Here is a 16,783-nt window from a genome sequence, read left to right as displayed (position 1 = left end):
TTGGATTACGTATTTCGGTTCTGACCATCATCAGCACTTCCACTGCACCAAATGTCGCTGTTCTGGACGTAAATGCATGCTGTTCTTATAAAAATACCAAAGTCACTATAAACGTGCCGTTCAGATTTGAGGAGTTCCGTTCTGACCATCATCAGGAGTTCCACTGCACCAAATGTCACTGTTCTGGACGTAAGGGCATGCTGTTCTTATAAAAATACCAAAGTCACTATAAGCGTGCCGTTGAGATTTGAGGAGTTCCGTTCTGACCATCATCAGCACTTCCACTGCACCAAATGTCACTGTTCCGTACGTAAATTCATGCTGTTCCTTTAAAAATACAAAAATCAACCATATGTATGCCTTTCAGATTTGAGGAGTTCCCTCGATTTCTCCAGGATCCCATCATCAGAACTGGGTTCTGAGAAAAATGGGACCAATCTGTATGCATTCAATCAAAAAAAAAATTTTCAAAATCGGTCCAGTAACGACGGAGATATCGAGGAACAAACATTAAAAAAAAAAACATACAGACGACTTGATAACCGTCCTTCTTGAGAGATATGAGGCGACGGCGACACTTGGAGGCCTTGGTATTTCTTTTCTTTTTTTAGTATATTTATTTCATTTTACTCCTCCATTGATGTAGGGAACAAATCAAATTATTTTATGAAATATTTTTTGATTTGTTTTTTTAAGTAGTAACACTACTATATATAAATTATAAACTGAAATAGATACCATACACTAAAGAAAAAGCGATCAAGCCCACTGGTGGCGAAGCCGGGAATCGAACCCGGGTCTCCAGCTAACGCGGCTGACGTGTTCGACCGCTACACCACCCCGACCGCCCTCCATTGATATTTGGAAATCGGTTAAAAATGAAAGAATTCACCAGGACACAAAAGATGCCAAAACGATTAAGTACTTTCATCATTTCAATTATAGATGAGATTCCTTCTCAGAGAGTTGAAAATAGTGTCCTTTCATCCCATTTTACATCGGAATATGCTGCGTCTAACATAAAAAAATATGTAACATCACTTACGTTACATTTTTAAATTGTTCATGTCGATTGAACCTCAGCTATACTTTTCAAAGCAATAATCTTCTCAAATACCTAAGAAAAACTGGCCCCAACAGTCAACAAATCGTCCTGAGATTTTTATTTATATACTGTGTTTACAAAGTCCATAAAAACACAATATAAGCGAAAAATCTGTTTTATTTAACAATTTACCTGAAGGTAACAAAAACTCGGTTATAAACCGAAATTCGAATCGGTTTCGAGTTTCACCGAAAAAAAACCGATACTCGGTTTTCGGTTCTAGCTGCATTCCCTACCGCGGACGGACGGACGGACGGAGGGACAGACAGACAAACATGGCGAAACTATAAGGGTTCCTAGTTGACTACGAAACCCTAAAAACACATTTTAAATATTAAAAAAAAAAGTACTTAAAATTAAAGAAAACCGATCTTAGTTCCATTATATATATATATATGTACCTAGAAAACATCATCATCTTCCTTGCGTTATCCCGGCATTTGCCACGGCTCATGGGAGCCTGCGGTCCACTTTGACAACTAATCCCAAGATTTGGCGTAGGCACTAGTTTTTACGAAAGCGACTGCCATCTGACCTTTCAACCCAAACGGTAAACTAGACCTTATTGGAATAAGTCCGGTTTCCTCACGATGTTTTACTTCACCGAAAAGAACCTAGAAAACATATCATATAAAAAATGAAATAAAACTAAGAAAACGGATTATATTCATTATACGCGATATAATCTGATTCCATAAATTTATTTCATGAGTAACTATCGCGGTGACAGAAGACAATATTATATACACAATTTATTATATTATAAAAGTTTTTTAATTTATTTCTTCCAAGGCTACACACGTTTTAATAAAAAAAACTGTGATAAGTTTAATAATTAAACTAAAAGGTCAAGTATTTATGCACGAAATCATGTATGCAAATATGTAATATATATGGTGGTGTTTTTGCAAGTATCAATAATGGTTAGTCCGCAACGCTACTGACGGCGTGGCGGTACCGACCATGAATGCTATCCCTTTCGCTCTAGCCGCACGTAAGGTTGGTTCGAAGAGGATCGCACGCTATGTCTGTACCGCAGGCTACAATCGTTATGCTTCTGGTTATAGTGTGCGTCTGCACACAGGCGCACGCCAGCGCCGCCGGCGTCGAAATGCGAGCAAGCAGATTTTTTGAAAGCGCTCTTTTTTGGGCGCAACAACTCGAGAGGGCTGTAAAGGGATTTCATATTATTTTTAGGGTTCCGTACCTCAAAGAGGAAAAACGGAACCCTTATAGGATCACTCGCGTGTCTGTCTGTCCCTCTGTCACAGCCGATTTCTCCGAAACTACTGGACCGTTTACTTGAAATTTGGCACACGTATGTAAACCTGTGGCCCAAAGACGGACATGTAATTTAATTAAATGAAATTTAATCACAGGGGTCACTTTTGGGGGGTAAAATTGAAAATTAAAAATCAAAGTTATTAAAACTATATTGTGTTACATATCAAATGAAAGAGCATTTTATCAGCATCTGAAATATATTTTTTTTATTTTGGTAATTTAGAAGTAATTTAAGAAAATAAGCAAAAAATAACCATTCCCCCCCTAACTCCGAAAATACTTAGCGTAAAATTTTCAAAAAAATACACGAGATAGCCCTCTACCTGTAGATTACAGGAAAACCTATTAGAAATCTACAGTCAAGCGTAAGTCGGACTTAAGAGAAAAAAACTCAGATTACCAATTTCACTCACTGCCGCTGCAAGTAGTTACTAAACGTCTTAAAATTGTGTAAGCGTAAGCGCGTTGGACAGGTATAAAGAAATCAATTTCTGTTTCGTTTTGCTTTAGAAATTGTTAAAAAAAAAATATCATTTTCCAAAATGACTTAAGTTCCTACTAAAAAGGAGGCGCTTAAGACCGTTTAGAACTTCACTGACCATAATATTGCCCACATAGGTCCAAAAAAAGGTGTATATATACGAAAACAAAAAATTTGCCCCACCGACAACCAAAATCTGAAGTCTATTTGCTCTATCTCTTATAGTTTCCAAAATATACGCAAAATCTTTAAAGTACGAAATTTAGTCTACGTTGCCATCACATGTCGTCAGGCGCTCATGACCTTTTTGTATGGAAATGTCGAAATCCGACTCGCACTTGACCAATTTTCTTAGAAAGTTGTGTTTTATTATAGTTTTGAAGGAGGTTTCTTGTTTTTAACCACCAACGCAAAAACGACGGAGTGTTATAATAATAATAGGTTTGACGCTTGACATGTCTGTATGTCTGTGGCTATGAAGCTCCCGAACGAATCAATCGATTTTGATTTAGTTTTTAATGTTTAAAGTGAATTCGTCGAGAGTTCTTTTTTGTACCACGTAGGTGGCAAACAGGCATACGGTCCGCCTGATGGAAAGCGGTCACTGTAACCTATGGACGCCTGCCACTCAAGGAGTGGCACATGTGCGTTGCCGACTCGACTCATTAGAAACTTGTACAAATCTGTACTTAGAAGGGGCCTGGGTGCCGACGACTCAAAGGACAATCTATTGTCCTAATTACTTCCGTTGTCAGCATACCGCACCCTCGTTGAGCTCTGGCTGCCTTACTCACCGGCAGGAACACAACAATGAGTAAGGTCTAGTGCTACTTGACTGCGGTCTTTTGTAAAGCGGAGGTATACTTCCCCAGTTAGACTCTGCTCTACCTTAGGCCGTTTTCACATTATCCGGAAGGACGTAAAATATAAGATTTATGCGCTTCCAGGTCTTCATTTATGTATTTAATAGATCATTATTACTAAAAAACGATATAAAACGCAAAAATTGCGGATTTAATGCCGATGGCACTCTCCTACAACAGTTTTTGTCCGAGGCACCATCAAACTGCCGATATCGGCAGGACGCTTCCGACTATTTTTGGCATGCCGGACCCCCCGCCAGTTGTCGGCCGATAATATTTGTTTGTGTGCGTATATAATGTAGGTATACATATGTAGTAGTGTGCGTGACAAAAATGGCGTCTATTAAACAGCTGTTAATTGATCGAAATTCAAATTAGTTGACAATTTCCATTGAAAAAAAAAAAGGTTGTAATGCATCGGTCCGAATTGCGGATACTAGTTTTTTCATCTTTTAGTAGATATATTTATTTATTTATTTATTTAAACTTTATTGCACAATTGGAAAAAAGTACAAATGGCGGACTTAATGCCTTAAGGCATTCTCTACCAGTCAACCATAGGGCCAAACAGAAATTCGCGAATGTGGGTGCAGTGAGAAAAATAAATTTAGAAAGCATGACAACTATTGACAAGTATAGCAATATTATTTACAATATATAATATTGAATATATATATTTATATAGTTGAATGTAAAATTATTTATTTTGCCTGACACTCTGAATATTTTTTATGTTCGTTATTTTAATTTTACAATATAATATTTGGAATATAGTTCTTATAATTATTAAATATAAATTATTTTTTAAATATTTTTTTATACAAAATCATACTTCATTGATTTGGAACAATGCGTTTTATCGGACCTACATCCGACATTATCGGAAGCGTTTATCGGATGTAGGATGTCGGTTAGACATCCGATATCGGATCGGATAATGTGAAAACGGCCTTAGAGTATATTCAATTTAGTATTAGAGTTATGTCAGTGTACAGTCAGCGGCCGCGAGTTCGCGGCCCATTCATTGGCGACGACCTTCGCGCGGCGCAATAAAATTCAATGTTGGCTGCTCGCGTGCGGTCCGTTTGTTAATGTAGGTAAGAATTTAGAATGGCGGCATTTTGTGAACATCAAAGGAGTGAGCCTTCTGTACTTGTACTATTATATATTCTGTGACAAAACGAACAACATGTGTTCCAAGTACAACACTCGAAATGCCGGAAAGTTATAGTAGGTATCGACCGTAAATTGGCGAAATCCAACAAATTAACACATGTGATGGACCCTGCCGTCTATTAGTTATTTGTTATACAAGGGTGCAAAGTTGTATTTTAACGGTGAGTATGGAATTGAAAAACGAGCAAGTGAAAGGATTCTATAGTTGAACCACGAGCGAAGCGAGTGGTTCGAGAATAGAATCCTGAACTTGCGAGTTTTTTAACACACGAGAAGTAAAATACATTTGCACCCGAGTGTGACACAAAACTTTTCCCCTCACTATAGCGAGGAAAATACAACGCAATTTTAAAGCGTAAAAAATGACTATATTCAAGGTCTAATTACTTTATCCACTAGTGGATAAAATGCGTTTCTACCCGCTGGTATTGAAGGACAAAACACGTGTTTCCGAGCTAGTGAGGGGAAAAATAAATTGCCGCAATATGTGGTTGAAGTGCCTAGTGTGTCGAACTTTAAGTATCGCTTAAGGGTCCCCCCACATCTAGCGTCTCGCGAACGTCGTCGCCTCTCCAACGCCCGCGCGGCGTCGACGCCGCGCTTCCGCAGCGCCGACGCGACGTTGCGGCGCCTCTCGAACGTCAACGTCGCAGTGGCGTCCGCGCGGCGTCGACGCCGCGTTAGCGCCGCGCCAACTCGACGTCAGTGGCAATAAACCAAAAGTAGCTTATACGTTAGTTCGTATGCCTTAACCAATTTTTTGAAAAGTTATTTCTATAATGTAGGTGCATCAACTTGTTTGCAGAGGGTCTGTGGCCTGTGTTGTATCAACTACGTTTGATGTATTGCTTCCCTGTCACACTTACGATTCCCAAGTGCGACAAATGTGTCAAAAGGTTCACGGCAGGCCCTCCTCAACGAATTTTCTTGACACGTATCTTTACTTATCTAGGTAATCATCGGAAAAACTGTCATTTCATAGAAATATTGTAAAAACACTAAACAGAGAATGTGTCGAAGAAACGAGAGCAAAAAGCAATATTTACGCTAGACGCGTCAGACGCTCGACCGTCATGATGCAGAAATTGAAGGTTTTGATTAGTAGTTTACGTTTATTTGCCATAATTTGTTAGTTACTAAAAATACCGCGATTCCGATTACAAAAATCCCGAGATACTGGGATCCCGGTATTGGAAGCCCTAGCTGGACGTTGATAGCCGCTGGCATCGCGGAGGCGCTGCGCGGGCGCGGCGTTGGCGCGGCGTCGACGCCGCGCGGACGCCACTGCGACGTCGACGTTCGAGAGGCGCTGCAACGTCGCGTCGGCGCTGCGGGAGCACGGCGTCGACGCCGCGCGGGCGTTGGAGAGGCGACGACGTTCGCGAGACGCTAGATGTGGGGGGACCCTAAAAATTTGGCTGGTCGAGCACCCATTCTACACTTATGACAATTTTTTTATTACCTAATTAGAAAAATATTTTTGTGCATTTTTTATGTGAATATTGCCTAACTTTTTGTAATTTCAATCTTCTGTCTATTTATTCTCTAAGTATTATTGTTGTATGAATATTATTTTTTTAAATCAAATCTTGACGTGTAAAATGGCGTTACAAATAAATGAATATGAGTATGAGTAATGATTATTTTTACCATTGAAAGTTTGTACGGAACCCTCGGTGGGCAAGTCCGACTCGCTCTTGTCCGGTTTTTTTAGGCCTAGGCCTGCAAAGTAACTTTTTTTTATAAAATATTGTCTTTTAGAGCATTTTTTTTATTTCATTGTATGTTTGAGAAAAGCACTATACATGCCTCGGCGTGAAAACGGATTCCCGGCCTCGTATCCCTATCCGGCCCACTTGGCACTATATACCCACTTGGCCGGAAATCCTCATTTTCCCGGCCTCTGATGTAATGTACTATTTTTTAAATACGAACTACCGAATTTGGGAATATTGCGGCATTGACCACGTTTTCGATTCTATTAGCTAATATAAATTGGTATCGGCAAAGAGGATCGAGTTTCTAGAGAGTTACAGCCAAAGAAAAATGTGTAGTCACAGTGCATAGACTGCCATCTCTCGACACAGGCTTAAAACTTTGAACCTCAGTTATGACAATTTGGCCCATATTCTTAGCTTGATATGTGTTAAAATGTCAAATATCATTATTAGCGCCATCTAGCCGAGAGTCCTCCAAAGGTGTAGCGCCATCTAGCCCACTGCCTACCGTACCTTTTTCCCTATGGTTCCGAGGTTCGTTTTTTTCTTAGACTTTATCTGTCTATACGGAGTTACATAATATATGTCTTTGGTATCGGATATAATAAAATTACTGAATCAAACACAGGAAATTGGGCGAGCGACATTCAAACACCTTACAATAGTACTTTCAATCATATCAGTGTAGGTGTATTTTTATCTTGCGTAGAAAAATGGAGAAATAGAACCACCCACCCGTCTCCCCATCTAAATCCATCCTGTAGGTGGAGGCTGAGATGAAAAATAAAAACAAATCGGTACTTAATTTGACTAAAAATAAATTTGCCCTCTCTGACTTTTATGAATAAAGACATTGCCAAGTTAAAGAAAAGGCAAATAAGATAAAACCTGAGCGAGCGGGCACGTGAGAAAAATAAAAAGACATCTCAAAGCCTGTTGCTGCGCTGGTTGATTGAAATCTATTTCTGACTTCATAAAATATTCAGCAACTGCTATCATTTCTAAACAAAAATAGATACCGTACCAACGGTGAAATAAATAAAATACAAATTAGATTATTTATCCTGAAAATTTTGAATTATTTTAAAAATACTACACTACCCACCTACTCGATTAAAGGGGAAAATTAAACAAAATATGAATATACATATAGGTAATTCGAAGAGTAGGTATATGTATATCAAAGGTAAGTATTAAATCTGTGATTACCTACGTAATAATTAAGTACTAAAGTCAAGCAGCGCAGTTTTGCCATGGAAATTAGTTCTTACACATCTCTACTGAGTTTCTGTGATGGCGACATGCGCGGATCCAGGTCATGCCCCCCCCTGGAGCCTAAGTTGGCCATTCAAATAGACCACGTGACCCCCCCCCACGTGACCCCCCCCCCTCCCTTGGGCACGAAGCTGGATCCGCGCTTGGAGGGTGACAGCTACGGCCTCAGCGACCGAATATTATTCATAAAGTTTGGAAAATACCACGGGTCTCGGCGCCGAAAACAAATTTCGTCTCCAGTGCGGTGAGTCTAAACTAGGGTCCAAAAAGTTATCTACCTCGCTAGGCACGTCACACAACTCAGAAAGATTACGGAACCGATTCGGGAGTTCGAATGTCCAAATCGGGACCTATCCACAAGACCGTTCTAGGTTTAGTATAGTTTTATTTTTTATGTTGAATTTACTTTAAATTTTTGGATCGCTAATAATTTTATATTTTCAGCCACGTCCGGATAGGTGAGCTAATCCACGAAGTGGAAGCCGATGAAAAGCGAGGGCGAGGTAGGCCTAGGCAAAGATTGCAGGTCACCTTGACACCCTCCTAAACAACAGGCCGGAAGTAACGGAGAATAGGGAATTATGGAGAGCCAAGGAAGATACCTTTGCCCAGCAGTGGGACACTTCAATAAGCTATGAAATGAAAATATATTAATTTAATAAAATCACACATTATGGTCTAGCCTACATCTCAAATTAACACAGCCAAGGACACATATCTTTGGCTTTATTTTATCAACCGTAATAAGTTGAAATATTATTAGAAATAACCAGAGGGCGGAATTGCTCATGGCAAAAATCAAACGTCAATCGAGTTGGAACGTTAAATTTTATCGACTATCGATTGAACTGAAATTATCAGTATGTTGAGTTGTTTTCGTCGTAAGTAGGACGAGGATACTTCTTTATCCATTTGTTGACTGTTTTTCGTTTTAGATTAACCATTTTTTTCAAACGGTTTTGCAAGAGGACTAGTGACAAAAATGGTAATCAAATGTTATACAATTTACTTTTAATCTAGTCAAAGAGGTCAAAATCAAATGGTCGAATAGCTAATCAGAGGTCAAATAAAGGCAGAAATTTAAAAGGTGACTGTTTTTATCGATAGCTGAAAATGTCGATAAAATTTAACGTTACAACTCTATTGACGTTTGATTTTTGCCATGAGCAATTCCGCCCTCTGGAAATAACAGTAATCGATTATTTGAGGGGCGTTTGCTAATTGCATTCAGCTCTCGAAGAAGATGGTTCTATTTTGTTGAAGAGCTCTCGCGCGAGCCGCCTCCAGAACAGACGATCGACATAAATTGAATGATAGGCTGTTCACAAAAGAGGTAGGTATTTCCTCTTTAACTTGGATCGTATACTCATCTTTTCATTAAAATTTTATTAAATAGGAAAACTAAGTAGAAATAAATTCAATATGCAGTCTGTAAAATCTGTACCGACTGCTGCTGCCTTCATTTTGTAAGGTTTTTCTATCTCGATGCCCTTCGAAATAAACTAATAGGCGTTATTATATAAATGATAGGCGTTCACAAGAGAGTATTTCATATAATATAAAAGATAGGCGTTCATAAGAGAGTATTTCATTTTTAACCTTAATTGAATACTTAAATATTTTCATTTAAACAGTACATATTAAATAGGAAAAACAAGTAGAAATAAATTTAACATAAATTCTGTAAAATCCGTTCGGATCGCTAGTTACACGACTCGTAAGCTTTTTCGTGTTAAATATTATGATGTCAAATTAGTTGCAACGTCTGCAGCTAGCGTTAACGGTTAAAATTCCATAGTTCTACACCTAAGGTTACGTGTATTTGTGATGATCAGCACCACGATTTCACGCAAGTGATCGCAAATGATCATAGTTTAATACAAAATTCCTTACTTCAAAAATACCCGCTAAAAGCTTATCGTCTCGGCTGCGAGGCATGTTTCAGTACTTACACTTGTATACCTATGTATATTAAAAAAAAAGCAAAATATTGTGTGGCGCCGAAGAGCGGTCGTGTGACATAAGCGCGACCCGATCAAGCGCGATTTGATGGCGTTGCAGCGCCAGTCATGAATTTCATTTGTACGGTTTCCACGTCGACGGATCGGTGAATGCTTCGCTACAGGATGGGGAGAAATTCCTTTGACACAAAATGATTTATTCGCCATGCCAGCAAAATGTTCGCTATTACTCGTCAAAAAAATATTAATTTTTAATTCCAAGATTAGTGTAGGTTTATAAGTATATTTATAACCGGGGCGTATAGCGCTTAAACTAGTAATAATCGTTTTATAATATACTAGCTTTTACCCGCTTTTATAATTACAGGCGCCATCTTGGATTTTTTGTATTGAAATCCTTCCGACATCCGATATCGGATCGGATAATGTGAAAACGGCCTAAAATTAATAAAAAGTAAAAATACCCGATTGTACCTAAATATGTACCTACCTAAGTAACAGTCAAAATCACTCTTCTATAGGTCAGGCTTTTTTGAGTGTCCGCGTACCTACAGATTTTAAAGTCAGTATCAATTTTATAGTTGACTAGCTTTTACCCGCGGCTTCGCCCGCGTAATAAAAATATTCATTAAGATTTTCATTTGGATCCGTAGGTTTCTCTGTAGGTATATTTATCTGCGATTATTTTGATTGCACATAATACTTTTGCTTGCAATGATTGTAGAAATATTACACATCGACCACAGCGTAGGTAATTCTATATACGCTGGGGAAACCTTTATAAACATCCCACATAGCCCGTATTTCGACACTATGATCGGTGGGTAAAAAGTACTTTTTTCTATTATCCCTTACAATTTTTTACATTTTGCTTATACTTATCGCAAACGTAATCTTCAAACAAGCAAACAACGATCGTCTTAGAGCACATTGATTGTAAGAGACCGCCGACCGATTATCCGTATCCCTCTAACGATCCGTATCCGTATCCGTATCCGTATCCGTATCCGTATCCGTATCCGTATCCGTATCCGTATATCCGTATCCGTATCCGTATCCGTATCCGTATCATCCGTATCCCTATCGCTATCGCTAACGCTATCGCTATCGCTATCCCTTTCGCTATCCCTATCGCTATCCCTATCGCTATCCCTATCCCTATCCCTATCCCTATCCCTATCCCTTATCAAGACAACACTTTAAGTTCTCGCGCTTTGTACACATATTTAAAGTCACATGTACAGGTCGAACGCGATTAATTAACATTATTTTTACCTTTTTTCCCAACGTTTCGGCCAGGTTGCACTGGCCGTGGTCGCGGAAGACTAACGTCCCAGCAAAATGTCACCGGAGATGTAAACAACACAAAACTACCCGATATTAATTTATATAAATGTTCAGGGTAGACAAATAAATATAATCTACCCGCTTTTAGTTAATGTTTATTTCTCACCGCACGACACACAAAAAAAAAAGAAAACCGGCCAAGAGCGTTTCGGGCCACGCTCAGTGTAGGGTTCCGTAGTTTTCCTTATTTTTCATTTACCCTTACTAGAACCACCGGGCCAATCAAAAACTACTAAACCTATCAAGTTCAAAACAATTTTCCTAGAAAGTCTTTATAAAGTTCTACTTTTGTGATTTTTTTCATAATTTTTAAATATATGGTTCAAAAGTTAGAGGGGGGGGACGCACTTTTTTTTTCCTTTAGAGTGATTATTTCCGAAACTATTAATATTATCAAAAAACGATCTTACTAAACCTTATTCATTTTTAAATACCTATCCAACAATATATCACACGTTGGAGTTAGAATGAAAAAAAATATCAGCCCCCACTTTACATGTAGGGGGTACCCTAATAAAACATTTTTTTCCATTTTTATTTTTGCACTTTGTTGGCGTGATTGATATACATATTGGTACCAAATTTCAGCTTTCTAGTGCTAACGGTTACTGAGATTATCCGCGGACGGACGGACGGACGGACGGACGGACAGACAGACATGGCGAAACTATAAGGGTTCCTAGTCTCGACTACGGAACCCTAAAAAAGGTAAAAATAATGTTAATTAATCGCGTTCGACCTTATCAAGATGTAAAATGATTTCTTATCAAGTGCTAAAATATAAAGTTTCATGGTTTTATCTTTTAAAATTAAGAAATCCCATACAAACTTTCAACGTTCAAATGTTCTGTCTCAGGGTCTAAAGATTGTCTGTTCCAAATTTCATCAAAATCGGTTGCGTGGTTTAAGTGGGAAAGCGTAACAGACAGACAGACAGACAGAGTTACTTTCGCATTTATAATATTAGTATGGATAATTTAATTTTTAATAATAAATAATTTTTAAACTATTACTATCTTAAGTAAATTTCTTATTGCAATTTATAGAGAACAACCCTTATATACTAGAACCACCGGGCCAATATACAGACGGTTTAACGCTGGTGTCATGGTAGAACAAAAAGTGCCTACTGTGGGACATGGGACGCCACGTGCGTCAGCACTTTCGCCGGCTCACACCTCAACCGGACAGTGTAGGCAGCCGGCGCTGCAGCAGATTCTGCAGCTATCATAAAGAGAGCCAAATATTCTGTACTCGAGGTGGGATACAAAATAAGAGAGAGGATCAGATTTCCGACGCTCGTGCGGGCTCGTGCAAAGGTTGTCTATTGTCATCTTATCCAACGTGGTAATGTGGCAAGCAGCAGCCTTTGGAGCAGTCAGTGCAGTGACACTTATAGAAACTTACCCCACTCCAGCCGTAAGGCAGAAAGCCGTCGTGCTGCGTCCAGTTGGTGGTGTCGACGTAGAAGAGGCCGGCCGTCATCATGAACACCCACACGCAGAGGTTGACGGCGTTCAGCAGGTTGTTGAAGAACAGGGACTTCTTCACTCCCGCCACCAGCACTACCGTCATCAACACCGATATGCCGAACGCGATGAAATCTGGCGGTTTTCCTGTTAATAATCAAATATAATAATTATACTGCATTTTTCTGCCGCCTGTGCAGCGCTGCGCTAGAATATTATCAAAGCGTAAAGTAATATAAAAATAATATATCTCTGTAACATTGATGCATCAAGCAAGACTATTACAAGAACAAGCAAGACGTTTACAGAAGCGTACTGCGAAACACAAAGATCTAAACTTTGTAATATTATTTTCCGCTCGAATATGAAAGAGTAACATAGATTACACTGCACGAAGAGAATATTTTGGTCGTGTTGAAACACGATATCATGCATGTGGTAGGCTCTCAGTTATGTGCCAGGTTAGGGGCATCCCCTATATCGCAGAGTTTTGTGTAATTTATTAATTATAGTAACCCGTATTATCACTTATCACCGCCAATTGTGATTCATTTCTTTATCTTTATATGACATTATTAATACATTAGGTAGAATTAGATAGATACATTGCTCTAAATCGTGTTATAAAAAGCTTATGACGACTCCACAATATTTGTGATGTCACGAGCTGCATAATTATATGCGTTCATGCATTATGTATAAAATATTCGAGTATGAACTGGTATTAAAACTGAAAGCGTCTTTCTGCATAATGCAATAGTGGAAGATATACCTATCAGCAGCGGCTGGTCCATACAAGCCGATTCCCACTGGCTTGCCTAAAATTGATTACTAGTAAATTACCTAATGTTAAGGTAGGTTTCTTTTTGCTTAGTGTTGCCTAGCGGAAATTTTGACCAGCCGCCACTGATTTACTAAATGTTCAAAGTTCTCGTTAGAAACATATTTCAGTGTTATTACTGTTGTCATGTAGGTATTAGATAATCATCTAATGTCATTAGAAAAAAATAACTATGATTATAGTTAGATAACTTAGGTATAACGTAAAGTTTCAATAAGAAATGATTTGGTTTTTGTTATACTTAGGTACTGGAAACATTAACCAAGGTGTCTAGTTACTTTGAACATAGAAGTCCTACAAACAATACAAACATATTAGTTTGTAGGACTTCTATTTTCAAAGATGAAGTACGTATTAACAAGTCGATCGAGAAGAGGTAGGCAGTGCCCTCGCTCTTGGCTAATCTTGGCGGGGGCATCGCGGTGAGGTTACTCGTAAAGTTCACCAAGTAGGATTTTAGTATAAATAATTACATAATTTATGTTGTTTGGTAAACCCTCCTTATTAATGGGTGATTCTCCGAGACCCTAATTTTCAATGTCCGGAGGCTTATTTCACTGAAAACTTTAGTTTAAAATCCTGGTTTTTTTTTCAGAGATACTTTATATCTCTAGTCGACTGGGACATTGATTAGCTTTAGTATAAGGTCATTGTAATTTTTTATATTAAAAAAATATATATCCGTTATTCTTACTACTCTGTCGTGTCCGTTCTCCATTTTTCTCTAAACATGTGATGATAACTTCAATTCAGTCATCTTAACGAATATTTTGATTGAGTACATGGATACATTATTAGTTACTACATTACTAAAATTTAACAAGTATTTTTTTATCTATAATTTTGTATTTAAAATTTAGGAAATAAGAGATGTCCGCGACAAAATTCTTATTTCTCTGGTGCGGGCTTTATTCGCCTGTATCGTAAACGTATTGAAGATTGTAGACAAACTTCTCCCCGCGGGGAATAATCAGTCGCGTTCGGAACGTGGTACGAGGTGGAAGTTTCGGCTGTTGCACGTGGCTCCGGAATTACGAAGGTAAATATCTTATTCCTCTGTCCGTGGTTCAGGTATCATTCTTATTACTCTGTTCGGTTTTTTGGGATTTGTGTAACTTTTAAAAATGTACTTTTTTGCTTAATTAATTGCTTTACGTACTATCTATTCATATTATTAACGACAGCCGCGTTGTACATACACATTATGAATCATTGGTTTTTTTCGATAATTTCTTATTCCTTTGTCCCTTATTCCTATGGATTTTGGACAATGGAATAAGAATTTCCTAAATTTTTCTTGTTTTTCTTAACTGACTTTCAAAAAGAAGAGTAGTTTTCAAGTGATTTCCTATATTTTAAAGTAACTTAATAAAAAAAACTTACATCTTTTTTAAAATATTAATAAAAAAAATTAGACCTTTTTAGCACCTAGTGCATTTACAGTCTGAATGTTATTAATAAAAATAAATATAAAAATATTCTAGAATACTTTTTTGATGGTTTTGTGAACAAAAGTACAATATATAATTTATAAATATACGGTTTTTTAACATTTTTGTTAACCTATCCTGACTTATCTTATTCCTCTGGGCCTAAATTTCTTATTCCTCTGGACCAAAAAGTTAAAATGAATTTATTTTATGAATGAGTTCACAAAAATATGGGCCAAAACCATAGTTATGTCTAAAAATAAATCCATTTTCACAAGAGTATGTCCTTATTGGTCAAATTTCAAAAATAAAAAAGGACAGAGGAATAAGACAAAAAACGCTGTCTCGTAGAATGACCCTAATAATGACACCTTTATTTTATTGATTAGCGTGATAAAGTTAACTTACCAAAAACTGTCCCGAATATCCCTGCCAGGTGTCTGGTGATGGCGCCGTCGCACAGCGAGTCAAAGCAGGCACTTAGAGCGCGCGCGCACGCGCTCGTTCCGATCTGTATTACAAACACTTTCTTTTATCTTTAATGGCTACCTAGTACCTACATACATACGAGTATTTTTATACTACTAATACTGTAATACACATAAATTTACCCCCTTATTAATTAAACCAAATACATATATAGACAGATAAAGTCTAAGAAAAAATAAAACCGGCCAAGTGCGAGTCAGACTCGCCCACCGAGGGTCCCGTACAAACTTTCTTTCAAACTACCTAGTAAAAATAATCTCATATTTTCATATAACTCTAATGACTTGACTAGAAGACAAAAGTATAGGCACTAATGAGTATTATAGTGTATAGCGCCATCTCCCGGTCAATTTGCTAACTAATTTGCGCAACCTGGTTTTTCAGGGATAATTCTTTAAACAGTTTTTACTTTATTGGACAGAAGATGGTTTACGTAACATCTCGTATTAATTTGAAGTACGATATACATCCGCAAGGGTGGGTGAATTGAAAGTAAAAATCTGAAAAGTTTTTTGTGAATAAAAAAAAAGTATTCAAAATACAAACACGATTATATTTTTCCTGTAATATATAGCATAAAAGCAATGTTTACTAAAATTTTCATAATTTTTCGTTGGTAAACTTCGGAGATAAGGGGGGGGCGGTATTTTTTTTTACATTTTCCTTCAAAATTTTTTTTTTCCACAACAAAAAAAGTTATAAAAAATAGATTATTTACGTTCAATTTTAGTTCTTTCCAACGATACCCCACTTGACCTAGTAACTTGAAATTTACAGTTTGCCCCCCTTTCATTTTGGCCATTTTCTACAATTAAAATTATTAATATATTTAAAAAATATATACTCTCTATTTGTAGAGGTTTACAATGTTCACAACTATTCCAAATTTCAAGTTGATAGCATTAGTAGTTCTCAAGATATTTAGGAATGTGACAGACGGACAGACAAACGGACACAGTCGCACCATAAGGGTTCCTGTTGTACCTTTTTGGTACGGAACCCTAAAAACGTACCTCAGTACCATACAGAAAAAGGTACGGTGGCCTAGATGACATTAAACCTTTGGGGTACGCTCAGCTAGATGGCGTTAATATATTTATATATATGACATATGGACAGAAGTTCTGTTTAGACACGATTTCTATTTAATAAATCGTATAGAAAGATATTTATAAAGTAAATGAGTAGACCGTGACGTCACTCAATTCGATTTCATATTCATTTCATATTATTGCCATCGTTCATATTCGTTTTGACAGTTCTTAAAAAGAAGCCGATTTGACTAGTAGAAGGAAAGTAGCCCATGTAACCCTATACCTTCTACTTCACTTCAAATGCATTTTT

At 37.6% G+C, this 16,783-nt stretch overlaps 1 protein-coding gene across 2 annotated transcripts in view; it reads right to left on the bottom strand.

Annotated features, from left to right (window-relative positions):
- LOC125240822 (cationic amino acid transporter 2) overlaps window positions 1-16,783 on the bottom strand; it is a 114,420-nt gene that overhangs the window by 45,319 nt on the left and 52,318 nt on the right. Inside the window, exons 6-7 of one of the 2 annotated variants that reach the window (XM_048148947.1) lie at window positions 15,359-15,461; window positions 12,618-12,826 (exon numbers count right to left, since the gene is read on the bottom strand). In XM_048148947.1, the coding sequence (XP_048004904.1) occupies window positions 12,618-12,826; window positions 15,359-15,461 (312 nt within the window). The remainder of the gene's footprint in view (window positions 1-12,617; window positions 12,827-15,358; window positions 15,462-16,783) is intronic. The other variant, XM_048148948.1, reaches the window with a different exon arrangement.

Source organism: Leguminivora glycinivorella, chromosome Z, assembly GCF_023078275.1.
Source record: "Leguminivora glycinivorella isolate SPB_JAAS2020 chromosome Z, LegGlyc_1.1, whole genome shotgun sequence".
In the NCBI taxonomy this organism is placed as follows: domain Eukaryota; kingdom Metazoa; phylum Arthropoda; class Insecta; order Lepidoptera; family Tortricidae; genus Leguminivora; species Leguminivora glycinivorella.
This window is presented reverse-complemented; position numbering and strand designations above follow the sequence as displayed.